The sequence below is a fragment of the Vipera ursinii genome (assembly GCF_947247035.1).
Source record: "Vipera ursinii genome assembly, chromosome: 2".
NCBI classification, from domain to species: Eukaryota; Metazoa; Chordata; class Lepidosauria; order Squamata; family Viperidae; genus Vipera; species Vipera ursinii.
Genome location: NC_139513.1, coordinates 277496199 through 277515545, shown reverse-complemented (window position 1 = coordinate 277515545; position 19347 = coordinate 277496199). Strand labels below are relative to the sequence as shown.

General features: G+C 41.5%; 1 protein-coding gene across 4 annotated transcripts in view; it reads right to left on the bottom strand.

The window, feature by feature from the left end:
- NPR3 (natriuretic peptide receptor 3) overlaps positions 1-3500 on the bottom strand; it is a 76724-nt gene extending 73224 nt beyond the window's left edge. For all 4 annotated transcript variants that reach the window (XR_014491375.1, XR_014491376.1, XM_083354064.1 and 1 more), the window contains exon 1: positions 2395-3500. Coding sequence is in view for 2 of the 4 variants with exons in the window: in XM_083354064.1 (XP_083210190.1) it covers positions 2395-3121 (727 nt within the window). In the remaining 2 variants the exon portion in view is untranslated. The remainder of the gene's footprint in view (positions 1-2394) is intronic.
- Positions 3501-19347: the final 15847 nt, after the last annotated feature.

The following is a 19347-nucleotide window of genomic DNA, read 5'->3' as shown; positions in this document are numbered from 1 at the left end:
CTTACAAAACCTCAGAAGTATTATCTCCATCCTCCATACAAAGATACAATTAAACTTGGCTTCTTACGTTCTTAAAAGTTTCTTAAAACTACTTACTGAGGTTTTTGTTGATTGGCGTTTTTGAGCTTCCCAATTTGTAGTTCAAATTGTACCAACTCTGGGTATGCAGGCACATTATAAAAAAAGTATAAACCAGAACGATAACAAATTTCAACTTTATATGGTTCAGAGTCATATGACTGGAGCAGTATACAGAAAGTGAAATTTTAATAAACAAATAAATGTTATAATCTATCTGCACCCTTAATTTCAAGCAAGTGAATAATTAATCTTATTGGAAATCACTGTTCATTTTATAAGCATGAAAACAGAAAAGGTATATAACAAAAAAACACCTCCCTTTTTACGACCCTGTAGTCCCTTAATTCGGGGTAGAGTTGGGGGCAACTAGGTGGCAACAATGCATAAAAATCAGCATGTTTTTATTTTTTACATTTACTTGTAAATCCTCTTGAGAATTTGATTAAAGATATTGCCATCAATGTCTGTTGTAGACAAATTAAATGGAGGAGATAAGTAAAACGGAAATATGATGGATTGGGATTTTGAAAATTATGGGTACAAGGTAATTTAAGGCAAATTATACAAGTTTACCTGTTAAAGACATTTTTCATGTTCTTTACTTACTCTAACTAAACACAAATCAAATTGACTGTAAATCAAATATAAATATGTAAATCAAATACTAATATCAAGTATGTATTTAACATGCCGGCAGGCAATCTCTGGGCTTTTTTGAATAACTATTACACTTGTTGCAGAGTTGCTACAGTGCACAAGTTACTTCTTTTCTCTAAGCAAAGCACTTTCCACTGAATTCACATTAGTGATGTTACATGCACAGCCCATTGATAGACTGCTAACAGAGGACTTGATGTCATAGGACAAATCTACTAGTCTGTCATGCTGCGTGGCATCATAAGGCATCACACTACTGTCTGACGTGCTATATGCTATATAGCCATCCAGAACTCCCTTGGGTCAATCATGTGGCTTCACTAATGTGAATTCAGATAATATGAATTCAGTGGAAAGTGAATTCAATTCAATGGAAAGTCCCATTCACAGTGAATGTGAATTCAATAGAAAAATGTAACTAGTGATGCTATACTCTTTCCCTCATAAAGCCCATATTGCTTTAGCAGAAATTTTACGGCTTCTGTTTTGCAAAAATGTTCCTACTGACTGGATGCTCCCTCCTTGGTTAGGTGCCAAGATACCTTTATATGAAGTATGAAAAAAAGCAGTTATCTCCTTTGTCATAAATTCCATTTTCCCCTCTTTTGTCAATTAATACACCACACTGTGTTTAAGTCTAATAAGCAAGCTTTTTTCACATGTAGCACCCCTAGAGAGTGACAGGTGAAGGATAAAAGAGAATCCCGTGAGTTCTCAGGTGTATTTGAATGAGATCTTGGGTCTAGTTCAAGATGCATCTCTGTTCGTATCTCAGCCTTGTGTAATTCGTAATCCCTTCCTTCCTCCCTCCCTTCCTCCAACAGGAGCACGACTTACCCCATAGAGAATTTGCAAGGACAGCTCAAGAGGAGCAGAAGCTGCAATTGCTATGGGGTCCTCTTACCTGGGAATAAGTCTGACCTACTGAACTCAGTCCGAGTTACTTCTGAGTAAATATTTGCAACTAGCTCTGCAAATACGGCTAGAGGTGGCACCCTCCCAGGATGAATATAGCACGAAGCTTAAAATGGAGACGAACCGCAGGCAACCCGATGCTCTCCAGCCGTTTTGGACTACAACTCCGAAAAGACTTGGTGATTAGCCTTGGTGGAGCAGTGGGCTAATGCCTCCTTAAGTAACACCAGCTGCCTGCAATTAGTGCAGGTTCGCATCCCACCAGGCTCAAGGTTGACTCAGCCTTCCATCCTTCCGAGGTAGGTAAAATGAGGACCCAGATTGTTGGGGGCAATTAAGCTGACTTTGTAACAATGCCGCTTGGGGTGTGTGTGTGTGTGAAAGCCCTAATAAGCAGGCATATACATAGAATGAAGGCTACTGCTAAGCTTGTAAACCGCCCTGAGTCTTCGGAGAAGGGCGGGATATAAATGGAATTAAAATAATAAAAAAAAGATTAGAACGGGAGTTCTAGTCGAAACTAGCAAAGCCCTATGGTTCCTGGCGCGCCGATCCCGTGACACGCCTTGTCCCATCCACACGCTCCCCACCTATAGATCCACTTGTGGAGCAGTGGCCTCGGGATCCCTCCCGTCCTAGATTGCGCGCTGCTTCACCGGCACTCCGCTCGGCAGCCCCGCTAGGAAACCTGACTCCAGGCACAAAGCCCTGCGAGCGATCCCGCCGGGAGCTCCCCCTCACCTCTCTCGCCGGCCTGGATGGCGCGCACCGCCTCGTCCGCGTACTTGCCGCTCTCTTCGAAGGCGAAGTCGTCCAGGTGCAAGCCGGCCTCGCGGAAGACCAGGTGGACCCCCTCGGCGGCGAAGAAGCAACCGCGCTGCTCTTTGTCGTCGTGATAGACCAGCAGGACGCGGGTCCACTTGTGGTGGCGGAAGAGCGCCAGGAACATCTCGCCCATCTTGGCGTAGCCCGGCGAGACCCGGGTCAGGTGCGAATACTCGCCCGTCTTGGGGTTGAAGCCGGCGGCCAGCGCGCCGGCCGAGATCATGGGCAGGTTCCAGTGCGAGGCTAGCCGGGCTACCGGCGCGGCGGCGTAGTCGCACACCGGCCCCAGCAGCAGGTCGGGCCACTCCCGCCTCAAGGCGACCATATCCACCAGGCTGAAGAGCGCCCTGTTGCCGCAATCCGAGTCGCTGTAGAAAAGGCGGAACTTGTAACCGGCCGGCAGGAGCGAACCGTTCGCCTCCAAGCTCCGCACCGCGTACTCGATGGCCGGCCTGACCCGCGCCAAGGAGAACAGGTACGCGTCGTCCTTGGGCAGGAGCACCAGCACCCGGAGCGCGGTCTCCTCTTCGGGCGCCGCAGCCGCCTCCGCGCCCGGGGCGCTGCTACCGGGGACGGGGATGGCCAAGAGCAGCCAGGCTGCCAGGCTGCCGAAGCAGCAGCCGAGGAAGAGAAGGGACGGCATGGTGGCGAGGCACAGCGGGCGGGAAATTCTTTTTTTAAACGGCCGAGAGGAGCCGGAGGCGCACGAAGCGCGGCGGTCACCTCAGAACGCCGAGGAGGAGCGAGCGAGCGAGCGAGAGCGGCGGAAAAGTTTGGAGGGATCCGCTCGGCAAGGGGCGTCTGTTCCCCCTCGTCCCTTCAGGCTAGTCAGGGTGAATGGGCTTCTCGGCTTTGGGAAAGGGACGGTCTGCAGTCCCACTACAACTTTCCCGCGCCTAGCCTTCCGTGTAACCGTCGGAGCACAAGCGACGGCGGGACCAGCATCCTTATCCTCTTCTTCGCCCACCTCTTCTTCTTCTTCCTCCTCCTCCTCCTCGTCCTCCCCTCCCCTCCGTCGCCGTCCCCACCCGCCTCCCCAATCTCTCTGCCTCCCGAGCGAGCTGGGTCGACCGTCCTTGCCGCTCCTGGCCTCATAGCCTCTGTTTAAATACTGCGGCTGCAGCCCGCGCGCCCGGTCGCCACACACGCGGCGCGGCGAGGCCGGGTTTGCGCTTCGGGGGAGGGCGGGCGGCTGGGGAGGAGCCATTCCCTAAAGTCCCTCGGCTGGCTGGCTGGCTCCTCCCCGCCCCGCGTTCACACGTCGCCTTTTGCCCTCTCGTTTTTCCCTCGCTTTGTTCTTTGGAGGCTGGAGCGGAGGCGGGAAAGGGGGGACGGGGAATCCAGGCGCCGACCTCTTGTTGGCCAGAAATTGCGCGCCCCTGCTTGGGAATTGCGGCGCTCCTCATCTTCCCGGGGTGTGTGTGTGTGTGTGTGTGTGTGTGTTTTCCAAATCCAGGCTGCGATCCTGAGCATCAATGCCTGGGAAACAAGGCAAGGTTGCTGGGCCTTGGGCCAAACGTGCAGTCGGATCCCCGTGCGAGTGACAGAGAATCTGCTTTGCATCATGCAGAATCAAGGCTCTCTGGGTGGCTTAAAGCGTCAAAACACTTGAAGGAGAAACTTGATAAACAACTTGGGATAAATAAACAGTGGAGCAAAATTGTAAAAAGGGTTTAAAGAACGAGACATTTCCTATATGATTAAGAGAGGCGAGGCTACAGATTGAGAAAGACAGCAAGGCTTTCGTTGTAGTGGTCATATATAGTAAGGATGTAGTAGTGAATGCTGTCAACAAGTGGAACAAGTTACCTCATCAAATGTATTTTCCTTCTCTGGACGGCTTCAGAGGTTGGATCTGAAAGTTCCTGCACCAGACAAGATGGCCTTTTGAGGTGCTTTTCAATACAGGCAATCTTCCATTTACAACCATTCGTTTAGAGACTGTTTGAAGTTACATCACTGAAAAAAGTGAGTTATGATAGTTGCAGCATTCCCACTATCTCTTGATCAAATTTACGTGCTTGGCAACCAGCATTATTGCAGCATCCTGGGGCTGCCATTTGCAAGCTCTCCAACCAACAAGCAAAGTCTATGGGGGAAGCCAGATTCACTTAACAACCCCATGATTTACTTAGCAACTGCAGTGGTTCGTGTACAACCTTAGCAAAAAACATGGTGAGATCGGGCCAACTCATTGAACACCTTGCTTAGCAACAGAAATTCTTGTCCCAAATGTGGTCATAAATCAAGGACTACAGTACTGATTCTAGGATCCCTTCCATTTGGCCATAAGGGCTACAGAAATCTTGAAAAATGAAATAACCATCAGTAAAAAGAATCAGTGTATGGACTTGGATTTATGGACATTGTATAGAAATACGCATTTTGATCTCTGTGGGTAAAGGCTAGAAACTTGTGAAAATCTTACACTATATACACTTTTAAATATTTAATGAAATAAATCACACCGTATCATGCACAACCTAAAATCTGTATATGCACAGATGTGTAACAAATTTGTAGATTGTATTTGTTAAGGACTAAGAGCATGTATGCCACAAAAATCAGGAGGAAGAAAGGTTTATGTATATTTTGGGGGGAAAGAAGGAAATGGAAGCAGGAAACAAAAATATCATTCAAAACACATGAAAGGTGTATTAATAGCCATTGTTTCAAAGATGCATCTTGAAACAGCAGCCCTAATCCATATTTTAAGAGAGATGTTTATGAACAGTTATGTGCCTTACAAACTAATTAAGTGGAACCATAAAGGGTAATACAGAGAGAAAGTGAAATACACACAAAACAATGAATATATATATCAAATTGCAACACATGAATTCTTCCTCATAACAGATTTTTAATGCACCAATAAACTCACATTTTAGCAGGAAACATTGTCTTTGAACGTGAGCTTTTATTCTTCCTCATCGTCTTCTTGACTAGTTCCAACTAATGAAAATAGAAATAAACCTTTTGCCTGGTGTTTTATTGTCTAATATGCTTTTCTAAGTTTTATAGCTGGGCGTTGTTTAAAAAAAGAACAAGCCAATCATAAAACATTCAAAACAATAAGAAATGGGATTCCCATGATATTATGAGTTTCAGATAAATCTGCAAAGAATCAGATTGGCTATTCTATACTTGGAATGTATTGAATACCCTTGTTCAATAGAATCCACATGCAACTGCATCATCAGTTGTAAATTAATATATTATATCTATATCCAACCGTAATGTGAATCGATGGAGAAGATGCACAGACTTTAGAGTAGACTTTTACAAGGTAAGCCCAGGTTGTGTTAAGGGGTTCATGTTGAAGAGATGTCAAGCAGAGACCACACAATTTGCACTGACAAAGCTGTTCATGTTGCATTGGAGCTTCTTGCTGTTGTAGACTTACTTACTTAGAAGTAAGTAGACTTACTTCTAAGCAGTTTCCTTTATTGTTCCTCACCGATAGACAGAAATCTTACTGAACTAAAGCAACTACTTCCATGCTCAAACATACACTCTGAAAATTGCTAAGAAGGAGCTGTCTTAATTCTCTCCCAACCAAACAATTTAAACTTTGCTGTCTCTTGGTCCTCTGGAATGCAGCCCCTCCCTCCTTGGGAATCCAGAGTACATTCCATCATACTTGCCAAAGTCAGAAGAATCTTCTTCAAAACAGTTTGCTGGAGAAAGTACATCAGAATTATAGGACTGAAAAAGGCAGATGGTACCTCCAACCATGCTTGTTCATCAAAGTTTGGTAACTATGGCCAGAGAAGCTGTGTTAAAGAGGGGCTAAGAAGCAGGGCAAAGCAAAGCAGTACTCATATTTTGATTAAATTTTATAAGGGGCCTATTCTCAAAGGAGCACCCCAAAGATGCTCTTTTTCCCCCCAAAGGGCACCTGGACGTTCTTGTTTTTTTCTTTGAAAATGTTTCACTTTTCATTCAGAACTGAAGAAGCTTCTTGGATGAGAAACTAAACACTTGCAAAGGAAAAACAACAACAAGGAAATCCAGTTGCCTTTTGGAAAAAGGCACCTTTGAGACAACCATGAGGATTTAGAATCTCTGTAGATACTCTCAGAGGAATAGTTTCTAGAGGATGAGGTGCTCAAAGCTTTCCTCAAAGTGGAACAACTTTCCAAGATTTGCATCACCTTACTTCAAATAATTTGTTTCACTTTTTTCATCACAATAGACGAGATTTAGTTGTGACTCACTGAAACTGAATAAAGTAATTTAGGATTGCACTGGTAGAATAGTTTGCCCAGTGCATTGGGTGTGCCGAATTCCCAAATATTTGTGCCTGACAATGTTCTGTGGGAGGTGGTGCTCTGCAAGTGAAAATATGAACATTTGAACAATAGGATCACATGGCTGAATCATTAAAACCAGCTTAAGTCCCAAAGGTGCTTTTTCAAAAGGCAAGTGGACATTCTTGTTTTTTCCTTGAAGACGTTTCGCTTCTCATCCAAGAAGCTGCTTCTTCTGAACTGAAGAAGCTTCTTGATGCACAGAGAAATGTCTTCAAGGAAAAAGCAAGAAAGCCAAGTTGCTTTTTGAAAAAGCACTTTTGGGGCAACCATGACCTGGATGACTGAGAATCTTCATAGACATTAAGGCCGGCTTAGCCTTTCTCATTTACACTGAAGTCAGTGGGAAGGGTACTAACTCTGAAAACACCTTCTGTTAACAAAGGAAAGTGCAAGAAATGAAGCAATGATCTCCTTCTGCCTTAGTGATTCAGACTCCTCCCATTTCCTCTTATAAATCAGCTGAAACAAAGGGCTTTGCTTGCTGGGAATGGTGAACTGAAGTCCCAGCACATCTGGAGGACACTAGCTTGAAAAGAGCTGCCATAGAGAAATAAGTTTACACAAGAATCTTAGTCTCATTTGGGCTGGAAACCAGGAGACCTCCCATAAGCATAAGTGACTGGTCACTTTCCTCAGTCAATCCATCTCAGGATTATTATGGGGGGAAAAGAAGCAAGGGTGTTATTGTATCCCTTTGAGTTACACAAAATAAAAGGCAACATAAGTAGTCCATGGCTTATGACTGGTTGCTTAGCAACCATATGAAGTTCTGATGGACCCTCCCCTGAGGGATTTATGACACGGTTCTAAAAGCCTCCCCTCAGGGTCACATGATCACATTTTGGGTGGTTGGCAACTGGCCAGCAAGTATGGCCATTTGCAGTGCCCTGCAGTCATGTGACCACAATTTACAATGTTTTTGCCAAAAACTAGCATTTACTTTCAGTTTCTGTCAAAAACTATCCTATTATAAACAATGGGTTTGTTTAACCACAGTGGAATGTGATTAATGATCACTGCAAAAAAAGGGTCTTTAAATTGGGTCAGTCACATGATGATCCGCTTTTACAACCACCATGATTGCCAGGCTCAACTGCGGTCATAAGTCAAGAACTATCTGTAAATAAATATAATGATAAATAATGTGACCATATTTTGGAGATGTATTTTGGGGTGGTCTATGTACCAAAGGGACGCGGTGGCTCAGTGGGTTAGGACGCTGAGCTTGTCGATCAGAAGGTCGGCAGTTTGGCAGGTCAAATCCCGAGTGCCGTGTAACAGAGTGAGCGCCTGTTACTTGTCCCAGCTTCTGCCAACCTACCAGTTCGAAAGCACGTAAAAATGCAAGTAGAAAAATAGGGACCACTACGGTGGGAAGGTAACAGCGTTCCGTGCACCTTTGGCGTCTAGTCATGCCGGCCACATGACCACGGAGATGTCCTCGGACAAGCGCTGGCTCTTCGGCTTTGAAACGGAGATGAGCACCGGCCCCTAGAGTTGGAAACAACTAGCATGCATGTGTGGGGGAACCTTTACTTTTACCTTTATATGTACCAAACCAAACATAGCTATTCAATAAACTGCAGTTTGTTCAGCATTTATTGAATAAGTCACAACAAGCTGAGTTCAAACAACATGCTGAGCCACAACCTAGCAAACCATGTTACAAGTGAATGTGATATGTGAATTCTAGTAGAATTCTACTAGAGTTTGAAATATCAAGTGATGGTTTAGAAATGTGAATCAAACTGATTCTTGTCATCTTATGCCCAGCTAAAAATTATAATTGAATGACCAGATCAGCAATTCATACTGTTGGGAATTTTATGAGAAAAGCAGTTTGAAGGCCAGTTTTGAATAGAGAAAACAATTATTGGGCAAGGATTACCGTATATATGTTCATTAGTGCTGTTTCCCCATTTCAGGTAGCCTTTTCGTTCATTTGCTAGGATTCAGTTAAACATTTGGTTTTCATAATCAGATATTGTGAATCATACTAGTGTTTCTCAACCTCAAAACACAGAATTATAAAACTAAACACAAATTTCTTGGTCAACTTGATCTAATTACTTGGAAATAAGCCCCCACTTCAAAGAGCACTTAAAAGAATGATCGTGTTCTAGTCCAAATTAAAACTAACGCTGACAGTCTAAACATCACATTAAAATGTTATTACTTGAGCTTATTTCAGACCAATTAAGGCCACTTCAGCATAAATGAATTAGTAGATGGTTGACTGTATGAATCAGTGAAATGTTAGTCTATAACTTGGCCAGCAATGACCATTCTAAAATAATCTTTGTGACCAGCTTTTCAATGTGAGATCCTTCCTGTTACTCTTTTCAATTAAAACAGCATGTAGTACACGCTCTGAAAAAAATTGCAAATCAGGAACTTCAGCTTAACTGGGATGAGAATGAAGCTGCTATCTAATGTTGAAAACTTGCCATATTTTCCTAAAGACCTACTTAAAGTATGCAGTACTGAAGTTCAATTAATTCATCCTTTCATGTTAAAGCAAGCAAAGATCTACAGGTAGTAGATCTCGACTTACAACCATTTGTTCAGCGATTGTTTGAAGTTACATTGGTACTAACAAAAGTGCCTTATGCACAGCTTCCCAGCTGGCTTCCAAAAGCAAAGTCAATGGGAAGGGAAAGATGAATTTGCTTAACAACAGCATGTTTCACTTACCCACTGCAATGATTCACTTAACATCTGTGGCAAAAATGCTAAAAAAACAACAACCCGGGAACAATTTATTTAACTAGTTTTTCCGATGTGAGCTAAGGAAATGTATAAAAAAATATTATTTATTCATTCTGGTTTTATCTCATATACCTATGCAACTTCAGACAGACTTAGGTTTAACCTGGGCGAGGCTGCTTGTCTGGGCTACTTAAAATAATTTTATTTAAATGTGTCTTTGTGGCTGCTTTGTTTTGGGTTTTGTTCTTCATTTTTCACATAACTCTGAAAGATTCCAACTTCAAGGGAAATATAACTGTATTCGGTCTCTCTTAATTATCAAAGGCGGGTGGGAGCAATTTGTCTGAAATGCATTCTTGCTTTTGTTTGTAATGCAAATTGTCCCCAGATGTTTATTTGCATGCTCCCCTTTTCTACATTAATAACAATGAAGAAGATTCAAAAGACTTCAAGCCTCAAGTATGGAAGTCTTTACTTGTGGTTATGTGACTTATTTATTTAACTTTTATTATTTTATTTCATTTGTACACTGCTCACCCCATCAACGTTCTAGGAATTGCTGCATTTGGTATTAAATGCTTTATCAAACTGAGTGTGAGGTGTCTCTGCCAACCACAGGTAACTCCTCGACTTATGCCTACAATAGGAACTAGAATTTCTGTTCCTAAGCAAGGCAGTTGTTAAGGGAGTCACACCTAATTTCCCAACCTTTTTTGTCGCAGTCGTTAAGCAGTTCACTGCAGTTGTTAAGTGAATCACATGGTCATTTAGTGAATCATGCTTTTCTCATTGATTTTGCTTGTTGGGAGCTGGCTGGGAAGGTCACAAATGGCAATCAGTGACCCTGGGACATCACAATTGTTGTAAATACATGCTGGTTGCCAAGTGTCCAAATTTTGAACATGTTGCTGTGGTGATGCTGTGACCATTGTTAAGTGAGAATACTGGTTAATAGTAACTTTTTTTCAGTGCTGTTGTAAAAGATACTAAATGAATGGTTGTAAATGAAGGATAACCAGTATTCCCCCTTTTTGTGTTAATTTGACTGAATGGGATCCTTTTGTCATTAGCAATGGACACAATATGGCAAGCTCACTTACGTTAACCACCTAGGAATCTACTCAGTGGCTAGATGAAAAATTATAAAGGAATGTTATTTATACTCGGAATGGATGAGAAATTCAGCCACAGGATGAGACAGCATGGGCACTCTGTCTAATGAGAGATGGGAGAAGAATTTGTCTAATCAGATTTTTTTCTAAAAATTTGCTGATGTCAGTCTTCCTGGATATCCAACCATAATCCTAACCAAAAATCTACACCCATGCCAAAATATGCATTCATTAGAATTCTGCAGTGTGGGTTTACAATGCAAAATGTACCACAAAAAAGTAGGGACCAAAGCAATGTGTGCATAGCATGACATAAATGGGGGAAAGCAAGTACAGAAATGGATCACAAAGCAAATTAATCCAGAGTGCCCACTCGAGACACAAATGACCAGGCTGAAATTATCATACTTGGGCAAATTATGCAAAAAATCCTAGCTCTCTGGAGAAGGTTCTAATGCTGGAAAGAGATCGATGACCAGGAGAAAGGTGGATGGACTCAGTTACAGTGACAATGGCTGCACTGTTGAGAGACTTGAAGGACACGGTTAGGAACAATCATTATGGAAAATATCTTTTCTGGTCACTAGAAGATGAAAAATGATGTGATGGTGCATAATCAATCATGTACAAAAATGCACACAGGAGAAATTGGCATGGAAAGAGAAATCAGATGGAAATGACATCGACTCAATCATGCTTAAATATGAGCCAGCAGTGTGCTGCAGCTGCCAAAAAAGCCAACACGGTGCTAGGCTGCATTAACAGAGGGATAGAATCAAGATCACGTGAAGTATTAATACCACTTTACAATGCCTTGGTAAGGCCACGCTTGGAATACTGCATCCAGTTTTGGTCACCACGATGTAAAAAAGATGTTGAGACTCTAGAAAGCGTACGGAGAAGAGCAACAAAGATGATCAGGGGACTGGAGGCTAAAACATATAAGGAACGGTTGCTGGAATTAGGTATGTCTAGTTTAATGAAGAGAAGGACGAGGGAGGACACGATAGCAGTGTTCCAATTATCTCAGGGGCTGCCACAAAAAAGAAGGGAGGTGTCTACTTATTCTCCAAAGCACCTGAAGGCAGAACAAGAAGCAACAAATGGAAACTAATCAAGGAGAGAAGCAACCTAGAACTAAGGAGAAACTTCCTGACAGTTAGAACAATTAACCAGTGGAACAACCTGCCTCCAGAAGCGGTGATTGCTCCAACACTGGAAGTTTTTAAGAAGAGACTGGACAACCATTTGTCTGAAATGGTATAGGGTTTCCTACCTGAGCAGGGGGTTGGTCTAGATGACCTCCAAGGTCCCTTCCAACTTTATTATTATTATTATTGTTTCTAAGCTGCACCATCTTGAATTGAAAGGGAGAAAAGTGGGATGCAAATTAAATACATACTGTATATGTCTTCTTCCTTTGTTCAATCTTCTGCATTTAACGACTGTCACATTTGCTTGTACAGTATGTTAGATAGTGAGCTGGGTAGTGTATACATTTGATCGGTCAGTCAGTGAATCAACCAATCAAAGTGTGAAAGCATTAGAGAACAAGTTAGTTGTAGTGGTTAAGGGTCTGGCCTAGAAGTATGAGTTCTAGTCTCGCCTTAGGCATGAAACCCGGCTGACTGACTTTGGGCCAGTCACTTTCTCTCAGCTCAAACCAGCTCATGGGATTGTTGTGGGGGGGGGGGGGAGGGAAGGTAGGAGTATCAATATGATCACCACCATGAATTGATCACCTCCTTTCTAGGATTGAGAAAGAGAGAGACTGGTTCAAGGCTACCCAGCTGGCTTTGTGCCCATGGCAAAACTAAAACTCCCAGACTCCCACTTTGTACCCTGGTGCCTTAACCACCGCATCACTGTATATTATGCGTACTCTATATTTACTCTAATGCTCAGTGAGCATAATCCAGATGTTTTAAAACTGAGAGGAATGCAGACATTGGCTTCAAAGTGATGAGGTCCAGTCCTTTTATTCATAGGAGGTATGGCATTCTTTCATATGACAAATGATGTTAAATTTATTTTTCATGTAAAAGAAAGTAAGAATTTGCTGAAAAAGAGCTCCACCTACAGACTGATGAAACGGAAAGCCAAGCGAAGGAAGAGCAGCTACTACTATTCCCTCCTTTTTTTTTTACAGAAGAGATATTTGCATTTCCCTCTATTCATGGACACATAAATGTGGGCGCATGTGTGCCTATGTATAAATGCCATAATCAAAATGGGAATGTTATTTTGAAAGAAATAACAAGTTCATCTGGAAATAGAATGTGAAAATACGAAAGATCAAAGTACGAGTAGTCCTTGACTTAGCACTAGGATCGGTACCAAAGTTTCCATTGCTAGGCAAGGCAGTTGTTAAGCACCCAATTTTACACCTTTTTTGCCCTGGTTGTTAAGCAAATTACTGCAGTTGTTAAGTGAATCACATGGTTGTTAAGCAAATCCAGCTTCCCCCATTGGCTGGGATGGTCACAAATGGCAACCACATGTCCTTGGGATGCTGCAGCTGTCCTAAATACATGCTGTTGTCAGTAAATAATGGTTGCGGACTGTCTGTATGGAAAGATGGATATACAAGTGTGTGTGTGTGTGTGGGGGGGTTACACTAAGAAACAATATACTGCATACTGTATAAAATTTAGTATAAAATTTTAACATAGTAACCAGGAATGTTTGAGACATATTAACCAGTGGAACAACCTGCCTCCAGAAGTGGTGAATACTCCAACACTGGAAGTTTTTAAGAAGAGACTGGACAGCCATTTGTCTGAAATGGTATAGGGTTTCCTGCCTCAGCAGGGGGTTGGACTAGATGACCTCCAAGATCCCGTCCAACTCTATTATTACTATTACTATTACTACTACTACTATTATTATTATTATTATTATTATTATTATTATTATTATTATTCATTTCTCCCCAAACATCAGTTATGCTACCTATTAGTGTAAGTCCACACCGGTTTCTGTGACACTTTGTTAGATAATTATTTTTATTCTGTTCTGAGCTGGAATGGGGCAACTCGCTGTGGCCAACTTGCCGTGGCCAACTTTCCATGAGACGAAGTGGCCAGCTCACTGCAGGACAACTCTCTGTGAGACAATTCAACAATTCAATTTAAAATTTAAATCAATTTAATTTGTGTCATTCACATTTTATTTTGTTCCTCCTTTTGCATCCTTTCTTTCATGATTCTATTCCACCTTCAACATTAGTGTAATTATTGTCCCGTGGTGAGTTGGCTGTGACGAGTTGTCCCCCAACAAGTTATAATAATAACAATAATAAAGTTGGACGGGATCTTGGAGGTCATCTAGTCCAACCTATACTATTCCTGCTCAGGCAGGAAACCCTATACCATTTCAGACAAATGGCTGTCTAGTCTCTTCTTAAAAACTTCCAGTGTTGGAGCATTCACTGCTTCTGGAGGCAGGCGGTTCCACTGATGAATTGTTCTAACTGTCAGGAAGTTTCTCCTTAGTTCTAGGTTGCTTCTCTCCTTGACTAGTTTCCATCCATTGCTTCTTGTCCTGCCTTCAGGTGCCTTGGAGAATAGCTTGACTCCCTCTTCTTTGTGGCAGCCCCTAAGATACTGGAACATTGGACGCAGCAATTAGGCTGCAGTGAGTTGGCCATGACAAGGGGGCCCCCCTGTTCTGAGCAGCTTCCATATTCTTTGTTATTCTGTTATTCACACCGCTGATCTGTGATTGATTCTCTGTTATACTCCACCTTAGTAAAAATATTCACAGCAGTTGAATTTATTCTTGTGTCTTTGAATCAAGAAAACAGGCCTCAGATTTATAAATGTATATTGAAAACTAAATAGAAGATTAGTTTCTCCCTGATGAATAGTTTGTGATGAGAAGCAAAATATGTTCCTGCTCACTTGATTAATTGCAGTGCCTTCCTCCCCCCCCCCGCTTAATCTGACTCCATATATTAATACTGAACTGGTAAGCTTCTTGAAAAGTCTCTAGAAGTCAACTCTAAAGAATTAGCTCACATTACAATTAAAGGGGTCTGCAAAATCCAAGTTTTCTCTCAGTGTTGAAACAGGTATCACATTAATACTTCTGAAATCATATCAGAATTATTTGGAAATTAGGTAGCACCCAGATCAATCAGTCAATCAATCAACAACAAACATAATACTATGACAAGGACCATGAAATCTAGTTCTGCCTTTAACATGAAATCAACTTTGGGCCAGTCACTCTCTTTCAGCCCTAGAAAGCAAACAATGGCAAACCAGTTCTGAAATCCTGTCAAGAAAACTGAAGGATTTATCCAGGGAATTCCCAGGAGTTAACACTGACTTGAAGGCCTATGAGCACGCATAGACACACATAAACCCATATATCCACACCTACATTCATACCCACACACCAAGACATCTTAATGTTTAGAGGCCATCTGGTTTATTGGTCAGTAATGAAATAGTTATCACTGAGGAGTTGTGGTGGCACAGTGGTTAGAATGCAGTATTGCAGACTACTTTGCCAACTGCCAGCAGTTTGATCCTGATCGGCTCAGAGTTGACACAGCCTTTCATCCTTCTGAGATAAGTAAAATGAGGACCCAGTTTGTTGGGGGAACAATGCTGACTCTGTAAACTGCTTAGAGAGGGCTGTAAAGTACTATGAAGTGGTATATAAATCTAAGTGCTATTGCTGTTATCTTATTAGACTTTATTCCTTATGTACGTGTGTGTTACATCACACAATGTATTTATAAAAAAGGTGGGGGCTTCTGTCACAATCTCACATCACAATTCCTATTCCACCATTTGCCCCCTTGCAAATGCCCCTGGCTACACTGAAAATGCAAGTGGAAATATTTCAGTTTAATACAGATGCTCATCTCAAAGACTGATATGTTAGTGAGACGGTAAGAAATGTAAGGAATGCTGCGATAAAAGGGATTTGGTTTTTTTCTGCTGTAACAGCCTTTAATAGAAAGCCTACTGGGGATCACATTATCTAATGATTGAATTCCCAGGCATCTAGTCTCTGTAGGAAATTCTGGGATTTCTCTGGATCCAGTTCCACCGAGACATGGCTAAGCACCAAAGGATTTTAGGATTTGGCTATGAAATGAATGGTTACAACCATTAAATGAGTTGGGCAATAACTGTTAGGCCTGGGACAGATTAAAAGAGCTGCACTAGCATGCAGAATAGCAGAAGAAACTTGCAGGACAACACTATGTGGAATTTGAAGAATTTTATGTCTTATACATTCTATGCTTGGCAATTACAACCTAACATGAATAACCTTTGTGGTATCTTGTCCTACAGTCTTGACTTCGACTCCCCAAGCTTTCCTATCAGTATTTGGCAAGGTCTTGATTGGATTATGTTCTGATGGTTTCAATGGGAATTGGGCCAGATGCCTCCCATATTGTGGAGGCCAGCTTTTTTGTGCCAGGAGAAAGCTCTTGCAAGAAATGTCCTCAGTGAATGCGTTAAGAGGAACAAGAAAGCTGTGATTGGTTCCATTTGATTTCCTATCTTTTGTCTTTAATTTCTTTGGCTGATTATTTATGTCTCCTTTGATGTACTTTACTTAATTATCCCCAAAGGAAACAGCATTATGGCTCTATTAACTACCTACCATATGCAGCATTTAACCTCTCCAACCACTTGTAGTTTTTCTGATCGGCATCAAAGATGGTGGACAAGGATGTGAAAACTCTATATGAGTTAAAACAAACAAGATGTCTGAAGCTTTTAGCTCACTGATATGCAATGCAATGTTACAATACGACCATATGAGCTCTGTTTCCTATTTATCCTGGCAACAGACCTGGGATCATTTATTAATCTGAGAGCTACTCCTTTCCAAAGCTATAAATATGTCATTTTGTAAATATGGTAATATGTATACAATGTATATAATATACAGTTAATGTAAATCAATGAGATTATATGACTTTGATCTGAACTTTTCTACTGACTTCAGGAGCCATGGTGGTGCAGTGGTTAGAATGCAGTACTGCAAGCTAACTCTGCATTCCACTGCTGGGAGCTCGATCCTGACCAGCTCAAGGTTGACTCAGCCTTCCATCCTTCCGAGATTGGTAAAATGAGCACCCAGATTGTTGGGGGCAACATGCTGACATTTGTAAACCGCTTAGAGATTGCCTGAAGCAATATATAAATCAATTGCTATTGCTATCATTTTAGATCACAAAATGTGACCACAAATATCTACTTGTCCAAAGCATAATCCCAAGCGTTGTCTTACAGGAACATATTTCATAGAAAGTATACCTTGGGTTATGGCCTTAATAAGAAAAGAGAAAGCTGTACATCTTCCTCTAATTTGTTGTGGCTATCACACGTGCAATATATGAATTTTAATTTTTTTTTGAAAAAGCTTTACACCCTGGTGCTAGCTGAGATGGTAAAATTGATTGCTTAGAGATAGTAATTTGACTAAATTTCTTGTGACTTGGAGACCAGTTAGATTTCTAGCAAGACAAGAAGAAAAATCACCTTTTAACTTTGGGATTTGAGAATTAGATTGGATTGAATTAGAGAAACATTGTGGCTTTTAAAATATAAGGTTATTCACATTTGACAATTTATTACCTCTTGGATTAAAATTAAGAGAAGAAGATTTTATGAATATGGGTATTTTAGAAAGTTGGTTATTAGTATTTTAAGATATTGGTATTATTTGCATAAACTGAGACATAGCTTGTTGGAATTGTTATTATCTCTAAAAGAAAGTTGGAGGTCATCTTTGTTATAAATTGGTTAATTTTTTGGTCCCTTTAAATTTGTTTTGCTATTCCCCTCTCCTTTCCCCTTTTATGTTAGTTTGTATTTCAATGTTTAACTTTGTGATATAGCAATAGCAGTAACAATTAGACTTATATATGCTTCCTAGTGCTTTACAACCCTCTCTGGGTCCTCATTTTACCCACCACAGAAGTATAAAAGGCTGAATCAATCCTGAGTCGTTCAGAATCGAACTTCTGGAGTGAGCAGTGAGTTAGCCTGCAGCACTGCACTCTAACCACTGTGCCACCACAGATATTATATTACATTTAAATGTTTACGTAAATAAAAATAAGAATGGAATAAAGGTGGATCTAATTGCTGCTGATTCAAGAAGTGATGTGTGGACAGATGGCTTGTTCCTTGTCTTTTAGTCATTTTATAGGTCTCGTGTGAATTTTAAGTGAAACCCAGCAAAACAAATTTTGAAATTGTACGTCTTGCCTCACAGCAATATTCTCAATATGACTGACCACATAAAAAATGCTTAAAGTGGTTCTACTGTTGAGATGCAATCTGTGGCCCCCTTGAATAAACAAGACTGAACTTTTTGCTTTCTCCACAGAATCTGGAGACAACAATCCAACAGCTATGAGCTGAGAAAACAAGCTGGCCACTGGCACGCAGAGTCAGGGACATCCCGCTTGGCTGCAGAATGCCCATGTCCGAAAACATGTAAACATTTATCATGCAAATGTCCTCAGGCAGCTTGAACAGATGTGCCATTCTGTAGATGCTTTTCTTTAATTTGGTCTCCTAATTCTTGCTGAAATTTAGGTCAGAGTGAAAACAAATCTACAAGCACAGTTGTGGTATTTGCAACAAAATTCCTATAGATGAATGGAAAATAAAGCAGAATTATAAATGCAGAAGGCATTGCTTAGTGATGCCTTGCAAATTTTTATACCACATTAAAGACAAACAGATGTTTTCCAATAAAGAAATATTTTCTTCCCTTTCTTTTATTTTCATTCTTCATTTGTTAATTTAAAATGCTGGGTTTTTCATTGGTGAGCTTGGAGAGACAAGAGTTCCTAAGGGTCTTTACTCAGAAAAATACATTACAACAAAAAGTGCACAGACAAGGCACTACTTTAAAATGGAAGGGGATAAAGGAGAATAATATATATGATCAGTCATCTTATAAAAACACTGTGACAGTTCTTACGCAGTATGGAGATTTATGACTTATAACTGGAACAACTCATGTTGACAGAAATTCAACTAGTTCTACAGAATTCTTACTCTGCTCTATTTCAAGAGTGATCAAAGTGGCTATGTGGTCATCTTGTCCTTTTTGATCTTCAGGATAATCCTGTGAAATTGGTGACCATGGCAAGGGGTTTAATTCAAAGTTTTCTGGCATGGCTGTCATTGCCAATTTAAATTTTAGAACCCAAGAACACCAGAAGTTCTTATCCGTTGTGAAAGATATATTTGGAAGGATCTTGGGAGGGGATTTCGTAGGTGGATTCCAATCTGTGCAGTGGGCAGATGAGATGTTGGGCTGTGCAAGTTTTGAAAGTGGCATCAAAATTAGCCTGTGGTGCCCATTGGCGTCTTCGCAGATTTAGTTTACCTATGAAAATGGCAGCATTGATTCCTTCTCCGGAAAGCTGCTATTTCAGTTCCCACAATGCCACCATACAGCCTTGTATTATTAGAGGCACAAACGACAGCCCACCCAAAGGAGCCCTGAGACAAGTATCAACACGAAGACTTATCAGAGTTCTGGGTCCCATCAACCTACCTGAGGCTGAAGTTCAGTGTCTCTGGTCCTGGTTAGGATGAGAGCGGAAACGCTTGGAGTAAGGAAGGCTGTTGAGAAGTGACCTGCCAGAAGCTGGTTCAGCCTAAATGAAGGAAGACAAGAAGACATGCTGCCATCAGAATTCCTCAACCATTCTTAGAAGCTTGGAATGGGGTCAGCTAAAG